The 18,855-nt window shown below is 37.3% G+C and overlaps 1 protein-coding gene and 1 non-coding gene across 6 annotated transcripts in view; both read right to left on the minus strand.

Moving 5' to 3' along the window:
* SPICE1 (spindle and centriole associated protein 1) overlaps positions 1–18,855 on the minus strand; it is a 62,709-nt gene that overhangs the window by 35,464 nt on the left and 8,390 nt on the right. For 4 of the 5 annotated variants that reach the window (XR_003432506.1, XM_027104893.1, XM_027104898.1 and 1 more), the window contains exons 3-7: positions 17,330–17,377; positions 13,154–13,297; positions 8,733–8,835; positions 7,806–7,912; positions 4,458–4,573 (exon numbers count right to left, since the gene is read on the minus strand). Coding sequence is in view for 4 of the 5 variants with exons in the window: in XM_027104893.1 (XP_026960694.1) it covers positions 4,458–4,573; positions 7,806–7,912; positions 8,733–8,835; positions 13,154–13,297; positions 17,330–17,377 (518 nt within the window). In the remaining variant the exon portion in view is untranslated. Of the gene's footprint in view, positions 1–4,457; positions 4,574–7,805; positions 7,913–8,732; positions 8,836–13,107; positions 13,298–17,329; positions 17,378–18,855 lie in introns of those variants that run through there. The other variant, XM_027104911.1, reaches the window with a different exon arrangement.
* LOC113624114 (U6 spliceosomal RNA) lies at positions 1,721–1,827 on the minus strand. The gene has a single exon (XR_003434225.1). It is a non-coding gene; the product is annotated as a U6 spliceosomal RNA (small nuclear RNA).

The following is an 18,855-nucleotide window of genomic DNA, read 5'->3' on the forward strand; positions in this document are numbered from 1 at the left end:
AAAAAAAAAAAAAAAAAAAAGAGAGAGAGAGAGAGAAGCCACTTTTGGCCTAAGCCATTTTGTGATCTAAGCCTGACCACAATTCTTGCCCTTGAACCAGTCTCCGTAGTTAATGATCTTAAGGGAAGTAAGGGAATTCAGTAACAGAGAAAACGCAGTCAAGAAACAAAAGTTCAGCAATAAAACGAGTGCTAATTGCTCCTCAAGGGATATACATAACAATCTGATACAGTTTTTGAGCTCTGCAGGAACTAAGACCCCCACCTCTGTGGAAGATGGAATGATGATGTTGACCCTCCTGGACTTCAATCAACTAAAGCTGGGACTCTGCCAACATTTGTCCCAATTCTATGCTGAATTCTCCTCTGCTCAAGCCTCTTCATGAATATGCATGTACTCTTAGCTTAAAACTTCCCCAATTTTACTGTTTGGGGAGACACTGCTTTGGGAAATATCCCCCGAGTTCATCTTACTTGCTGCAAGTAATAATAAATCCTTCCTTCTCTCAAAAAATAAATTAATAAATAATAAAATAAAATAGTAACCAACAACAAAAATACTCAGGAATAATTTTAACAAGAAATGAGGAAACCTATATGAAAAAAACATTAAAATACTCCTCAAAAACAAAAAGGTAGACATTAACAAATTGAAAAATATCCTTTGTTCTTGGATAGTAAAACCCAGCATAATAAAGATGTCAGGTCTCTCTAGTTACTTTATTAATATAACAAAAATATCAATAAACTTTTTTATGATGCTAAATAAGTTGACACTAAATTCATACAGAAGAATAAACATGTAACAATCATTATGAAAACTCTGAACTGGAAAAGGCTAGGAGGGAAGTCTATTAAAACAATATAAACTCTAATTAAAATGGTGTGGTGGGCTTCCCTGGTGGCGCAGTGGTTGAGAGTCCGCCTGCTGATGCAGGGGACACGGGTTCGTGCCCCGGTACAGGAAGATCCCACATGCCGCGGAGCAGCTGGGCCCATGAGCCATGGCCGCTGAGCCTGCGTGTCCGGAGCCTGTGCTCCGCAACGGGAGAGGCCACGACAGTAAGAGGCCTGTGTACCGCAAAAAAAACCAAAAGAACAAACAGTGTGGTATTGGAGCATGACTACGGAAACAAGGCCAGTGGACTAGAAAATTCAGAAGTAGATCCAGGTACACACGGTAATTAATGTATGCAGGCAGAATCTCAGATCAGTGGGGCAGTAATAAATGGTGCTGGGGCAATTGGATACCAATTTAGGAAAAGATAAGAAGCAGAGCCATACCTCATACCACATACCAAAATAAACTTTCAATGGATCAGAGAACTAAATAAAAAATAAAACCACAGAAGTATCAGAAGAAACATGAGTGAATTCCTCTAAAATCAGTTTTAGGAAAGAATTTCAGAGTATGATTCAAGATCCACATGTAAAAGCAATGAATGATAAATTCAAACTATATATATATTCTTTTTTGTTGTTGTTGTTGTTTTGGTTTTGTTTTTGTTTTTTTTTGCGGTATGCGGGCCTCTCACTGTTGTGGCCTCTCCCGTTGCGGAGCACAGGCTCCGGACGCGCAGGCTCAGCGGCCATGGCTCACAGGCCCAGCCACTCCACAGCATGTGGGATCTTCCCGGACCGGGGCACGAACCCGTGTCCCCTGCATCAGCAGGCGGACTCTCAACCACTGCGCCACCAGGGAAGCCCTATATTCTTTTTTTTTAAACATGGAATGCATCACAAATTTGTGTGTCACCCTTGCAAAGGGGCCATGCTGATTTTCTCTGTATTGTTCCAATTTTAGCATATGTGCTGCCAAAGCGAGCACTATAGATATATTCTTAAATCTTTTACTTGTTAAAGAAATTCAAAAGACAACGAATTGGGAGAAAATATAACATATTACACAGGTAAAAGACTAATATCCTTAATATGTAAAGAATGCTTACAAATTAATAAAAAAAGGATCAAAACCCTAAAAGCAAAATGGGCAAAAGACATGAATAGACAATTCACTGTAATGTCCCTTAAATATATGACAAAATTATCAATTTCACTTAGAAAGGCAAAGTAAAACTACACTGAGATAACATTTCTCACCTATGAAATCAGCAGAGAAGTCTGACAACACACTCTGGTGCAGACACTCTTGTAAGTTGCCAGTAGGAGTGCAAAATACTACAACCCTCATAAAGCAGAATTCAGTAATTTTAGAACAAAATTACATAGCATTTACCTTTTAATCCCCAAATCCCACTTCTAGTAATTTACTCTAAATACACACCTTCAACCATACAAAAATACATATGCATAAGTTATTCACTGCAGCATTTTTTAATTGAAAAATATTGGAAACAACTTAAATACTTGTGTGTGTGTGTATATATATATACACACACATATAGCATTGCAAAAACTAGATAAAGATGTGCAAAAGAATGAAATTGGACCCCTACCTTACACCACTCACAAAAATTAACTCAAAATGGATTAAAGACTTAAACATTAGACCTGAAATGGTAAAAATCCTAGAAGAAAACATAGGGGAAGCTCATTGACATTGATCTTGGCAACAGTTTTTTGGATCTGACACCAAAAGCACAAGCAAAAAAAAATAACTGGAACTACATGAAACCAGAAATCTTCTGCACAGCAAAAGAAACAATCAACAGAATGAAGAGGCAATCTATGGAATGGGAGAAAATATTTGCAAATCATATATTTAATTAGGGGTTAATATCCAAAATACATAAAGAACTCATACAACTTAATAGCAAAAACCCCAAACAATCCAATAAAAAAAATGGGCAGAAGAACTGAACAGACATTTTTCCAAAGATGACGTACAAATAGCCAACAAGTACATACACGAAAAGGTGCCTGACATCACTAATCATAAGGGAAATGAAAATCAAAGCCACAATAAAAGCAAAACCAAACAAAAAATAAAACAAAAGTAAAAAAACAAAGAAAACAAGAGAACCAAACAAAAGAACCCAAAAAAACAAACAATAAAAACAAAACAAAAACAGAAAGCAAACTAAAAAAAGCAAACATAAAACAAACACATAAAAATGATTAAAAAAACAAACCCACAATAAGGTATCTCTTCACATCTATAATAAGAATGGCTATCATCAAAAAGTCAAGAGATAACAAGCATTAATGAGAATGTGGAGAAAAGGGAACCCTTGTGCACTGTTGGTGGCATTGTTAATTGGTACAGCCATTATGGAAAACAGTGTGGAAGTTCCTCAAAAAATTAAAAATATAACTACCATATGATCCAGGATATATATCAGGGTATATATCAAAAGGAAATGAAAACAGGATCTCAGAGATATATCTGCACTCCCATGTTAACTGCAGCACTATTCACAATAACCAAGATATGGAAACAACCTAAGTATATGTCAACATATGAATGGATGAAGAAGATGTGATTGAGATATATAGATATGTATCATATTCCACTGTATACATATACAGTGAGATATTATTCAGCCATGAGAAAGAAGGAAATCATGCCATTTGTGACAACATGGATGAACCTGGAAGATATTACATTGAGAAATACAAGTGAGACAAAGAAAGACAAATACTGTATGATATCACTTATACGTGGAATCTAAAAAAGCTGAGGGGACTTCCCTGGTGACGCAGTGGTTAAGAATCCGCCTGCCAATGCAGGGGGACACGGGTTTGAGCCCTGGTCCAGAAAGATCCCACACGCTGCAGAGCAACTAAGCCCATGCGCCACAACTACTGAGCCTGCACTCTAGAGCCTGTGAGCCACAACTACTGAGCCCACGCGCCGCAACTACTGAGCCTGCGTGCTGCAACTACTGAAGCCCACAAGCCTAGAGCCCGTGCTCTGCAACGAGAAGCCACCACAATGGGAAGCCTGTGCACCACAACAAACAGCAGCCCCCCCTCACTGCAACTAGAAAAAGCCCATGCAGCAATGAAGACCCAATGCAGCCAAAATAAATAAATAAATAAAACAATTTTCAAAAAACTAAAAACTAAAAAATATATAATAAAAAAGCTAAACTCATAGAAACAGAGTGGTGGTTACCAGGGGCTGGGAGGTGGAGCAAATGGGAAGATGGTAAAAGGGTACAAATTTCCAGTTATAAGATGAACAGCTTCTTGTGATTATAGCTAATAATATTTTATTTTATACTTGCAAGTTGCTAAGTGAGAAGATCTTAAATGTTTTTACCACAAAAAAGAAATGGTAATTATATGATGTGACAGAGGTATTAACCATCCATCACTTAATGCTATGATGGTAACCATTTTGCAGTATATAAGTATATCAAATCAACATGTTGTATGCCTTATAAACTTATACAACATTATATGTCAATTATATCTCAATAAAGTAGGGGTGGGGGAAGAAATGGCCTTGGAAAAAAGGGAAGCATCCTAGATACTTATGCCATCTATACTTACGTGTCCACATTTGTGTTTGACTGAGAGCTTAGAGAGTTATCCAACTCATTCTCACTTTCTTCTGACTGGCTGTTAACAGCTCCTTCTCGTTGGTCATCATCTACTTCATTAAGAGCCTTTATCAACACAACAATAAAATAATAACACAGGTTGGTTATATACACACTCATCCTTTTTTTGTGTCATAACAGAAGAGAGATCCCTCCTTCTAAGGCTAATCCCTCCACATGTGGTCTAGAACCCAAACCCTCTTACCTCCTTCTAGTCCATCAATTGCCGCTTCTCTCTCCTGCATCTTCAACTTCTCCTTACTGGCTTCAGCTCATCCACATTTAAATCTAAGTCTTTGCCATCTTATCCGTACCCTATACTCACCTCGAGCTACCATCTACTCTTTCTGTGCAACAAACTTCTTGAAAAAGCTGCCCGCCACTTCTCATTCACCATTTATGCCCTGCAACTTTGCTTCTGCCCTGCCACCCCATTTAAGCTGTTCTCTACATGGTCAACATCAACACACCTGTTCCCAAATCAAATGGATATTTCTGTCTTTGCCTTCCCTTACTTCTGACTCATTAGACATCAATGACCACTCATTTCTTTCCCTCAAAATCTTCTTTTGAGGAAGATAAACTTTTCTTTTCCACTTCCATGATACCATATTTTCTTGGTTTTTCTTCTTTTGGCCATTCCTTCCCAATCTCCTTTATTGGTTCCTTTCCTACCCTTCCCTTTTTCTGATGTCACTCAAGGTTCTCCCTTTGGACCTTTTCTCCTCTCATCTGACTCATTTTCTGTATGATTATATCTAATTCCAAGGTGCAATTACGAGCCAAATGCTGTTAATTTCCAAATTTCTAGCTTCACTCAGATCTCTCTTGAGCCCTCAACATTTATATCCAACTGCCTAAAAGATACCCCTAGGAGAACATCCTACACACATATACTCAACATGTCTAAAATTCATCATTTTCCTAAGCCTCTACTATCATTCTTCCAGAAACCTTGTTCCTGTCATGTTACCAAGACCATAAACAGCATCACTATCTACTCAGGTTCTCAAGCCAGCAAACTGGAAATTATCCTTCTTCCTCATCCATCACATCCAATCAATCACCCAATCCTGTCAATTCTATCCCTTCTTCATCTCTCAAATCTATCCCTCTTCCCCACTACTTTCTTCCCTACTGCCACTGCTTTGGGTCAGTCCTCACCACTTCTCGCTAAGATTCCAATGTGAGTCTTCTAACCAGATCCTCTCACCAGTCTTGTCCCTCCCTCCCCAATCCATCTTCCACGTTACTGTCAATTTTGCCATGACTGTGCTCTTCTTAAAATCCTTTAGTGGCTCTACTCTTGCTTTCTGGTTCCTTAGCCCTTCGTGACCCAGCTCCTTCTTGTCTCTCTTACCTTGCCTCTTGCCACTTCCCAACCTTCATCATAGAGACCATGATCATTTGAAAGCTAACTTTTTTTTTTTTCCCCTTTGCGGTACTTGGGCCTCTCACTGTTGTGGCCTCTCCCGTTGCAGAGCACAGGCTCCGGACGCGCAGGCTCAACGGCCATGGCTCACGGGCCTAGCCACTCCACAGCACGTGGGATCTTACCGGACCGGGGCACGAACCCATGTCCCCTGCATCGGCAGGCGGACTCTCAATCACTGCGCCACCAGGGAAGCCCAGAAAGCTAACTTTTTAATAAGTGCCAAAACATACATGGCTTTTGGCTAGGGATATGGCTAATGGACTTTGGCTATTAAAAATATGTGTAACATTCTACTTAATTGCCTTTATAAGTAGAAAACGGTATATTTATATGATTCTGGACCTTGTAACTCCCTAGGATCATCCATCTAATTGATGATTCTCCTTTTTTTCATAAAAGATACAAATAACTTAGGAAATTGCATTAAACAGGTACTGAGACCTAGTCATTCTTAAAAAGTTGACTTATTTTAGTATTAAATTCTTCATGGGCTTTTAAAAAATGTTTCCTATCTCAAAATTCTAAACATTTTGATTAATTAAGAGTTCCAATTAGATTAAGATACAGCTAATGAATGTTTTACTATTATACTTTTCCCATGTAACTAGTCAATAAATTCAAAGTTTCTTGGGTAGCTGCTTTTTAAACATACTGATACATTAGAACTAATTCACTGACTTTCAGATATCTGAAATATTCTTTTGGGGCTTCCCTGGTGGCGCAGTGGTTAAGAATCCACCTGCCGATGCAGGGGACAGGGGTTCGATCCCTGGTCCAGGAAGATCCCACATGCCGCAGAGCAACTAAGTCCGTGAGCCACACCTACTGAGCCTGTGTTCTAGAGCACCAGTGCCACAACTACTGAAGTCCGCGTGCTCTAGGGCCCATGCTCCGCAACAAGAGAAGCCACTGCAATGAGAAGCTCCCAACGAAGAGTAGCCCCCACTCACTGCAACTAGAGAAAGCCCACGTGCAGCAACGAAGACCCAAAGCAGCCAAAAATAAATAAATAATATAAATAAATTTATTTTTAAAAAAAGAAGGGACAAAGATTTAATGAAGAACTAATATCTGGTATTATGCTCAACACTTTACATAACCTATCTGAGCTGATCCTCACAACCACCATAGCAGGTATATTCTATTCCCATTTAACAAAAAACTCTCTGAGCCAACTCAGATACCTTGAGAAATCAACTCAACATCGAACAACTACTTAGTAACAGAATATGAACATAGATTCACCTGACTCCAAAGTGGGATGTGGAAAGACTCTCTTGCTGTTTCCATATTTGTAGATGGTGCACAGTCTTTTTTTTTATTATTTAATTTTATTTACTTATTTTTTACATAGCAGGTTCTTATTAGTTATCTATTTTATACATATTAGTGTATACTATACATGTCAATCCCAATCTCCCAATTCATACCACCACCACCACCACCCCCACTTCCCCACTTGGTGTCCATTCGTTTGTTCTCTACATCTCTGGGTGACACAGTCTCATGGAGCCAGACAGCCTAGATTTGAATGCCATCTCTCATGCTAACTAGCTATGTGATCCTGGACAACTTACTTAATTTTTCTGAGCCTCAGTTTTTCCATCTGCTAAATGGGGATAATAGTAACTACCTCCTAGGTAAGCACTCAATAAATGTTAGCTATTATTATCTAGTCCTATCTTGTTTAGTACAAGCATTACTCATAGAAAGTGCACTATGCTTGAGTAAGAACAATTCTAGCAACCACAACTTGGTATTTAGATAGTATAAAGCTTTTGAAATGTTTACCACTATGCCTATCTACATCAACTTAAACTGAATTTCAGCATGAGCATTATGGCTGTGAGCAAAGCACATTACCTGAGGCTCAATAACAGATTCACTAAGGATGGCCTGGGTGACAGGGTCTTGATTTACCACAATGGGACCTTGAGAGGAATCAGGAGCCATTGTTACATTCGGAAACCCTGCAGAAGGAAAATAAGTCATGATGACTTTGTTTCATTTAATTAAATTGACTTCACACATACTATACACTGCCATAGGTCTGAATTATCGTATGAAAATCTTAAATAATAATAATAGCAACTTGCACTTAAACAGTGCTTACTATATGCCAGGCATTGTTCTAAATGCTTTTACATATATTAAATTGTTTCACCCTCACAAAATCCTATGAGGTTATTAGTATCATTATTTTACATATGGGTAAACTGAAACTCAGAGACGTGAAGCAACAGGCACAGAGTCACACTAGCGAGCGGCCAAGCCAGGATTCAAACCTTAAACTAAAAACTAATGATCTGTTTTTAGGAATTAAGATAAACAACAGATTATATACACATTAAAGTGAATAATGTTGTGCATCTCACAAGAGGCAAAGTTCCTTTTAGAGAGACACTGAAGTTGCTTTAGTTTTCAAATTAAGCTTCACTGAAATTACATACAAAGTAGATACTTTAATTATACGGTAATTTAATATTAATAAGCTGAAAATGAAATCATACCTTAAATTATGAAATCTTATACATTTCGCAAAATGTTTTAGTAAATAATAACAATTTACCTTTCCTTAACTTGAGTAATTTGTAATAGTTAATATTCTTAGTGAAAAGCAAATAAACTGTAATTAATCTATGTCTAACAACTCTTGTATGCTATCCACCCTAGAACACATGTGATAGAAATAATATGATGCCTGAGAAAAGATTTTAAATTCTTTCAAACAGCCAGGTTGGGCTTTGATGAATAAGATAAAGAAACTTTTGTGTGATGTGACTACTTTACCTGTGCGTCTACGAGGAAAACCAACAAACAGATCTTTTGCTGTAGCCATCAAATGATCAGATTTTTCCAATACATCCTGCATCTGGTATTGGTCATTAAGAATCTAGACACATGTTAGTGATAAATATTATTATTCAGAAAAAATATATATACTTAATAAATCACAAAGGAAAAGTCCATACAAAGGCAGGAGCTTAAAAATCATCTCAAATCCTTCAGCGGCAATATCATTAAGTACCAGTAGATGGAGCTATTATAATAATTAGTGGATTTCAAATGCTTGGCTTTGATCCAAAGAAATACATTATTAAATTATGACCCAGTCCACACACAAATGTAGACAAACACCAAAATAAAAGCTTTGCTTAAACTTACTCTTTGATAACCACTCTGATATTTTCTTTTTAGTTTCTATTCTATTTTTTCAAATGATGGTTGCAATCCACTAACTTGATTTTATAATCCATTAAAAAGTTGTGATCCACAGTTTGAAAAACACTGATTAAACATGAATCTTTGAGCCATAAACTCAGATGTGTGGCTCTTTGGTGTTTCAGCCACTAAAGTGATTTCATAATCCACTAATGGGTCATGACCCACAACTTAAAAAACACGACGTGAGACACGACTTTGGGGGCATTAAACAAAAAAGTGATGCTTCTGCATTTATAAACAAGCTCGATTTTTATTCTGGAAAAATGAGAACTCAAAAAATACCAATACGGCGGTGTCTCTGATTATACACTTTCAACTTAGGAATTTTCCCAGTTACAAGCAAGGATGCACGGGCTAGAGTGAAACCAAGTCAACACCTACCACCACCAGATCGCATTCTTAGGCTGAAAGGAGTCTCAAAATTGGAAATTTTCCAGTTTCCAACACTGACTCAAATCAAAACATCTGGTAACAAATGCTCTTACCAGAATTTCTCTAGACCATGGAAACAAGCATACAATGTGACCTCAGTTACTGTTTTAGGACATGAAGAAAAATAACAAGAGTCACATTCTGACTTTTTCCCCCTTCTTCCCCTGCTAAAGCCAAGCATGTTGGCTGGCTCTGTTAGTGAGAATAAAGTCCTGAATCTGTTCTCTCCACAAAGAGTTAGTTTTGGAATGGCACAGGACAAAGAGCACGTTTGGAGTCAGAAGACTGGCATCCTAGGCCCTGTCAAGAGATACAAAAGTGTATACTAAATCTGTATACAATTCTAGAGATATTTGAGAATGTTGTTACAACTTAAATTTTCATCCCTGGTTAGCCATCTTGTAGCACATGCAATTAGAGTTTAGGAGAGAAAGTAAATGGAGCACTATAATCTACCATTTATACTAGAAAAATTATACAAAATATATTTCCTAGCAGCAGTTTTGTTTACTATTTTTAAAAAAGGTACTGACTTCCTATCAAAATGAAGAGATATAAATTGAAAGAAGCAGATTGTGGAGGAATAATTTTATCATATCAAGACCTGATACTAATTATAATGAGGTCTCCAGAAAACCCACTGCCCTGCAGCCCTCTCCCTGCTAGTCCCTGCCCAGGCTCCTTGGGGCAGACAGCTTGAGTGGCCAGAGGTCAGAGCATTGGCTTTCTGTTGCTCCTTCTGGATTTCTTTATCACTCCTCTATGATAAAACTCCTCCTCATGATAGGCAAATCAATCTCTGCAGGCCCATCTGTATATATTAATTCCCCAGATGGGTTTGCAGAGCACAAAACCAAACTTAATCCAAGAATACATCTTGGATTTTCAAAAGATCAGTCAAGGTCCCTTCAAAAACATTATTAGAAACTTCTCATGCTAGCAGTTTTGCTCTCTGGTAATGAAAACCAGACAGAATTGGGAAAGTACAAAGAGACTAGGTTAGTTAATATACTTTTAAAATTTACAAAATCTTTATCAAAGCCACCCCTCTCTGATTTGGATTTGGACTCTTATTTGCTTGATTCCCATGGCATGAGTGGATCATACAGCAAATGAAATCTAAGACTATGCTGGTCAAAGAGCTTTTTTCTTAATTTACGTTAATCTAGGAGCCCAGCTTCTGGGGGACGGGTCCTGGTAGCTCTAACACATAATGATAAAACCTAGGTGGATATGCCCAAGGAGGACTCTTCCTTTGGTCCCCTCACATACCTTATCACAGACATTACAAATATAGCAACACTGAAATAATAGATGTACGAATCCTTTGACTCAGCAATTCCACTTTTAAGAATTTATCCTACACATATATTTATACATGTACTCAAAAACATATTCAAGGATATTCATTACATCATTTATAGTGACAAGGCAGGAAATAATCTGTCGGTGGCAGACACTGCTACTTATCCACCAATAGCCTTTCTTTCTGTTTTCTCTTTAACAGCAGAACTCCCAAGTTAGCCAAGTACATAGCTAATTTCCCAACCACCCTTGCAGGTGACAGTGGTCACTTGATGAAGTTCTGGACAATGGGATAGAAGCCAGAGCTTCTGGGTGATACGTAAAGGGAGTAACGTGCATTCTCTTCCCCACTTCATGCTGCCTGGGAAACATCTGAAGGAAGCTGGAACAGCCACTGCAAACTCAGACATGGAAGCCCTGTAATAAAGGACCAGAGATCCCCCTACCACTACCATGTATTTCTGAGCTGTTCCATAAAAGTGAAATAGATTTCTATTTTGTTTAAACCAGTATATTCTGGGGTCTTCTTTTTTTCCAGGTGCTTATACCATGCTCTGATACACATCCCAAATGTCCACTAATAAAGCACTAGATAAATAAATTGTGGTATATCCATATACTACCTGGCCATTAAAAAAGAAGAGGTAGATTTCTAAATACTGACATAGCAAAACCTCCAAAATATGTTGTTAAAGGGAAATGCCTAAATCCCACTAATAGCAGAGGTTCTCAACCCTAGCAAAATATTAAAAATTACATAGCAACTGTCTTAAAAATACCTAAGTGGGGCTGCATCCCAGATCCACTGAATTAGAATACCTGAGTATAAATATGTCTGAGTCCAGATACTGTTTTTTTTTTTAATGGGAATTTTTTTTTTTTTTTTTTTGCGGTACGCGGGCCTCTCACTGTTGTGGCCTCTCCCGTTGAGGAGCACAGGCTCCGGATGCGCAGGCTCAGTGGCCATGGCTCACGGGCCCAGCCGCTCCACGGCATGTGGGATCTTCCCAGACCGGGACACGAACTCGTGTCCCCTGCATCGGCAGGCGGACTCTCAACCACTGCGCCACCAGGGAAACCCAAATGGGAATTTTTTAAATGGAAATTACAATCAGTCAGAGTTGATAAACACTACGCTAGGCCATGAAGAAGCCGCATTACAGAAAGAAGGCAGAGAAATTTCACTCACCCTCTCTTACCACTCTTCTTCAATCCCTAATTCTACCACATCTACAAGGTATAAGGGATTCAGGACATGAGCAGGGGCCACTAGGGAGGGGAAACTAAAGCCCAGAGTCACCTCAAAGGGGCTGCCTTTTTCCCTGGCCAGATCTGTGTTCTTAGGCCTTTCATGGAGAATTACCATGTAACATTTAAATGTAGGTGACTTGCCTAAGATCATCAAAAGATACGTACCTCTAAAGAACCATTCTCTCAATCCACTGTTCTTTTTACAAGCTCATGTAAACATTTATTTGGGAGATATACTTCTTCCTCATGATATATAAAGTCATGACTTTCATATTTCACTAAGAAGCCTAACAAATTCCTCAAAAGACAGAATGCGACTTAAAGCAGCAGGTCACCCAGACAGCCAAGTGCCATAAGCTCCAACACTGAACAAGAAGAAAACAGGCATTTCTTTTACAATGACTTCAGTCCAAATAAAAGAAGGGTTTTGCTGCAGTTTCCTCTTATTTTCCATAATATGTATTCCTACCCACTCTGATTACTTATTCAAACACCCTACATCTGACAAAAGATTAAGCCAAAGACAAGTGCCTTACTAATTTGTTGGACTAGCACACATTTTTTTTTTTGCAAAGTAATCTAACAGCATCGCTGTTGAACTGAGAAGAATAATTATAGCAGCTTTATATATATATATGACACTAATTATGTGCCAAGGACTGTCCTAATCACTTTAGTAATATTTTATCACTGAAATCTCCTAACAATACAATCAGGCAAATACTGTTACTCCAGTTTAAAGATAAGAAAATTCAGGCTGAGAAGTTAACAATTTAAGGTCACCTGGCTAGTAAGCTGAAGAGCGGGAATTCAAATCACAAAACTAGACTATAATCGTCACTCTGCTCCTTCTTCCAAAGTCTACCTGTAGATCATTGCGTAAGGACACGATAATGATTAGAGTCTGTCCGATGTGAATCAAATACGCGGAAAAAGAGAGACACCTATTTACCTCTTCTTTTCTTTCTAAGTCTACAGATGATGCAGTTTAGCATTACCTCCTTCAGGATAGACAATCTCCTTTTCTCAAGATTAGAAATTTCTGGTTTCTGCTTCTTCCATTTTCTCTTCAAAGCTTTTTCTTGGAGCTCCCAGTGTACTAATGCTCTATTCTTCGATTTGTGTATTTCATGACGACGGATCTATATGGAAGAAAAAATATATAAAAGAATGTTTCAGGAACAAAGAACTTGCCTATTCAGATGGTAGGACAACCTAACCTAGTTCATTTTTAAAATTTTTTCTAGTCCAGTATATGTATATATATATTACACACATTACACACATACATATATTCACAAAATTTTCACCATCTCCTAAATTTTCAAAAATGATTTTTTTTTCAAAAATGATTTTTTGAAAAAGAAGTATCTAAAACTAGTAGACCTAGGGAGTTCCCTGGTGGCCTAATGGGTAGGATTCTGGGCTTTCACTGCTGTGGCCTGGGTTTAATCCCTGGTCGGGTACTGAGATGCCACAAGTCATGTGATATGGCCAAAAAATAAATAAATAAAACAAACTAGTAGACCTAGCTAAAACACAAAATGAAAGAATATTAATTTCTACTTCTTTTGTACAAGACTATCCAATAAAGTAGTGTTTTGCAAACTGCATCTTGGGACTCACTTAATGGGTGGTAAAATAAATTAGTGGATGAAAACCAACATTTTTAAAAAATAAAATAGAATATAGAATAGAAAATATTAAGAACACATTGCACATAATAAAAGTTAAGAATTCGTTTGTTGGGGCTTCCCTGGTGGCTCAGTGGTTGAGAATCTGCCTGCCAATGCAGGGGACACGGGTTCGAGCCCTGGTCTGGGAAGATCCCACATGCCACGGAGCAACTGGGCCCGTGAGCCACAATTACTGAGCCTGCGCGTCTGGAGCCTGTGCTCCGCAACAAGAGAGGCCGCGATAATAAGAGGCCCGTGCACCGCGATGAAGAGTGACCCCCGCTTGCCACAGCTAGAGAAAGCCCTCACACAGAAACAAAGACCCAACACAGCCATAAATAAATAAATTAAAAAAAAAAAAAGAATTCTTTTGTTAAATTTTTCAGTTACATATGTGTGTACATGTACAATTATAAACACACACACACACACAGACTGAGTATGACATAAAAGGCACAAAATCCACTGAGTTATCTCTGGCAAAGGCAAACCCATTCCATGATATTCACATCACCACCAAGAGCTCACAATGCAGTGTTTTTATAGCCCTGCAATGGCTGCATGTGGAAGTGGGTCCATGGAGATGCAGGACTCCAAGGAAGTGGAATTCCAGAAGCAGAAGCAGAGATATGAGCCACAGCTTAAGAGTTAGACGGGAGGAGTTCACTAAGGTGGCTAAGGAACAAAAGCAGATATTGGCTTTACAAGCACTCTAGTATTCAGAACTATGAATATGAACAAAACCTGTATGTCATCTGATAAAATGTACTACTGAGTTTGCACCATGTAAATATGAAATCAGTCCATTAAGAGACTAACAACCAAATATTATGTAAGCATTCTGATTCACAAAGAACAAATGAAGATGACATTTTTGAGACAATCGGGGAAATCTGAATATGGATTGGGATTAGGTAATACCAAAATATTAGTGTTACTTTTGTCAGGCATGATAATGGTATCATGGTTATATATGAAAATATCTATTTTTTTTAACGCAAACTGAATATGTAGACAAAAAATGACATGTCCTCTGGGCTTTGCTTTAAAATGCTCCAGTGAAGAAGCAAAGGGTAAGATAAATGAAACAAGTATGGCAAAATTTTCATACCTATTATATCTAGGTGAACAGTATATGGGAGTTCTTTATACTTTTGTCGCTATTTTCACGCGAGTTTGAAATTTTTCATAATAAAAAAGTTTTAAGTCATCAGGGCATCATTATTATCCTCAACAAACATTTAATGAGTACCTACTACAATTAAGATTCCTAGGCCCACAAAGACATTAAGATACGGCCTCTATCCCTCAAAAACATTAATAATCTGCCCAGAGATTGGACATATGCATATAAAGACAAATGACATGCATTAGATGGCATATACTCAATGCCTTATGTAGGTAGTAAGTACAACAGTTCAGAGAAGAAAGCAACTGTTAGGCAGCTTCAAAGAGTAGGACTTCAAACGTACTACAATAATCAAGAGAGTATGGTACTAGCATAACGATAGACATACAGATCAGTGGAATAGAAATGAGAGTCCAAAATAAACCCTCATCTTTACAGACAATTGATTTTCAACAAGGGTGCCAAGACAATTCAATGTGAAAAGAACAGTCTTTTTAATAAATGGTGCTTAGACAATTGGATATCCACTTGCAAAAGAATGAAGCTGGACTCCTACCTCACACCATACACAAAAATTAATTCAAAATGGATGAAAGGCCTAAACATGAGAGCCAAAACTTTAAAACTCCTAGACAAAAACATAGAAGTAAATATTTGTGAACCTTGGTTAGACAATGGTTTCTTAGATATGACACTAAAGCTACAAGTGACAAAAGAAAACAATTAGATAAATTGGACTTCATCAAAATTTAAAACTTTTACGTTTCAAAGGATACTATCAAGAAAGCTAAAACACAACCAACAGAATGGAAGAAAATATTTGCAAATCATATATCTGATAAGAAACATACCCAGAATATATAAAGAACTCCTACTACTCAACAATAAAAACACAAATAATCCAATTTTATTTTTATTTTATTTTACTTTTTGTGTCCCTCTCTTCATCAAGCCCAGTTCATAGTTGTCACATATTTCCTATGGAAATTTTTAAATAACTAAGAGACTTGAAGAGACATTCCTCCAAAGAAGATACTACAAATGGCCAATAAATATATGAAAGGATACTCAATGTCATTAGTCATTAGGGAAATGCAAATCAAAACTACAATGAGATTCCACTTTATACCCCCTAGGGAACTAAAACCAAAAAGATGACAATGACAAATGCTGGCAAGGGATGTGGAAAAATTGGAACCCTCATACATGCTGGTAAGAATGTAAATGGTGCAGCCACTTTAGAAAACAGTTTGGCAGTTCCTCAGAAAGTTAAATATAGAGATATCATATGACTCAGCAATTCTGCTTCCAGGTATATGCCCAAGAGACTAAGAGCGTATGTTCACACAAAAACTTGTACATGAATATTCATAGCAGCATTATCTATAACAGTCAAAAAGTAGAAACAACCCAAATGTCCAACAACTGATAAATGGATAAATAAAACATGGTATATCCGTAAACAAAATAGTATTTGGCAATAATAAGGAATGAAGTACCGATACTACAACATGGATGAACCTTGAAAACATTACGCTAAAAGAAAGAAGCCAGATATAAAAGAATACATGTTATATTGCATTTATATGAAATGTCCAGAATAGGCAAATCCATAGAGACATAAAACAGATTAGTTGTTGCCAGGGATTGGAAGGGTGGGGCACAGAGAGTGACTGTCAATGGATAAAGGGTTACTTTTGGGGGAGTGAGGAAAATGTTATAAAATTAGAAAGTGATGATGGTTGCATAACTCTGTGAATATACTAAAAAGCAATGAATTGTACACTTTAAAAGGGTGGATTTTATGTTATGTGATTTATATCTTAATAAAGCTGTTTAAAAAAACAAACAAACCTGTAATAAAAGCTTTTTTTTTTAAAGTAAAACTTGAACTAGGATAAGGAAGCAAAGTAAGATTTGTAGAGGAGGAGAAGAAGGTAGGGAAACTGTTCCAAGTAAAGAGGATAGCAGGAACTGGGGCTCAAATGTGGAAATGTACATGGCATGTTCAAGAAATAAATTATAATGTATGTTTTTGTATAGGGAAGTAATGGTAAATAATGCTAGTGATATCTACAGATAGGAAAAGACGATAAATGTGTACAGGAAAATACTGGACTAGAGAGATTTGAACTGTAAACCAAACCTATCTAATGAAATTATAATGCATGCTAACTGATATGCCTAAGTAAAATAAGGAAGCCCAGGACATACACTTTTTGATTTTATATAGACATAAGCAAGATTAAAAATAACTGAACAACTTCTAAGAAGTGCCTCTGGTTTCTATTCTGTAGGTTAGAAGTATCAAGTATCAAATATCAAATAAGAGGATGAACAAACGATTTAACTTTCAATAGTAAACTTACCAGATCTTCAGGAGTTGCCCGATGAACTGTTAGATCAGTTACAGTGTTCTGCAAAAAAAAAAAAGGATGAACTTTCTTTAAAAAGCAAAAGGTTTCTTACAAAATATTAGTATATGCTGAATTTTAATGGCTGAAAATGGATTCAAAATCCTGAGACCAGAAAGTCTTTCCTTGAGAATTAAATTCTCAATTTAAATATTAACATGGATTACTTTTAGGTGTCTTGTAGAAAATAACTGACTATTTTTAAGTGTCTCACAGAAATTAAGCAATAAATTCACCAAGCAAGCATACATTATATTAAAATAATGAAAACAACCAGGTAGTACATTATTCAAAAAGTAGAGGTTCAATTTGTGGCATGCCAACACCTTAAGCATAGAACCTATCATAACGAGAGACAAATTTTGAGGGTATTGTATTATTTCATAAAATGTGAAAACAGTCACTCAAGTAAAAAGGCACTAAACCAAATGGCAGGGCTTCCACATTGCACAACTCAGGTGGTTCCGTTGATATCACAGGCCATGTAAATAGTGCCCCTTGGAATTGTGCAGTGCACAGCCTGCACAGCTCTGAGTAGCAGCCCTGCAATTTGGTCCTTTCCAAAATGACTTCAGCCATTTGTGTTATACAGATTTGGTAAGGCAGGGAAAAAAGCAATGTAGACTTCTAATTCTAAGAGAAATATACAGAACTGAGCCTAGTGAAATAGCTTCTGATGTATTCAAAGACTTAACCTTTGGGCCATAGTTTGTATTTAGCTCAAGTCTTTTATCTACTAAAACTGTTATTCCTTCCATATTGATTTAGAAAAGTACAAGATACAACAGTAAGATCATGAGAATTGTTTTTTTTTGTTTTTTGGGGGGGTTTTCTGGCCATGCCACGTGGCTTATGGGATCTTAGTTCCCCGACCAGGGATTGAACCTGGGCCTTCGGCAGTGAAAGTGCCAAGTCCTAACCACTGGACCATGAGGGAATTCCCGAGAATTGTTTTTAATAATCATAATAAAAATTTAGGCATATAAGTGATATGCTTGGAATCAGCTTTCATGGGAGAAAATATAATTTCATTTATACTACTATTGCTTAAAACTACAGGTGACTCTTGAACAACATGGGTTTGAACACAGGTCTACTTATGTGTCGATATTTTTCAATACATACTACAGTGTGACGCAATCCACAGTTGGCTGAATCCATGGACGCAAAACCACAGATACAGAGGGCCAACTGTAAAGTTATACGTGGATTTTCGACTGTGCAGAGGGTCGGTGCCCCTAACCCCCATGTTGTTCAAGGGTCAACTGTATTTTCTTCTGAAATTGCCTTTAAATCTAATTTACAAGCCATTTCAGAAAATGCCTCAATATTTTCATCAAAACAGTATTATTCAGTTGATCTCTCCTTCCGCATTTACCATTCACACCAAATGAGCTATAACTACTTTCAAGTTCCATCTACCTTCAGAAAACAAAGTTTTTTCCACCACTGGAGATAATATAAAGTAAATGAGGAAGGTT

The sequence above is a fragment of the Aethalodelphis obliquidens genome, unplaced genomic scaffold (assembly GCF_003676395.1).
Source record: "Aethalodelphis obliquidens isolate GAN/ISIS:26980383/991018 unplaced genomic scaffold, ASM367639v1 scaffold1, whole genome shotgun sequence".
Classification (NCBI taxonomy): Eukaryota; Metazoa; Chordata; class Mammalia; order Artiodactyla; family Delphinidae; genus Aethalodelphis; species Aethalodelphis obliquidens.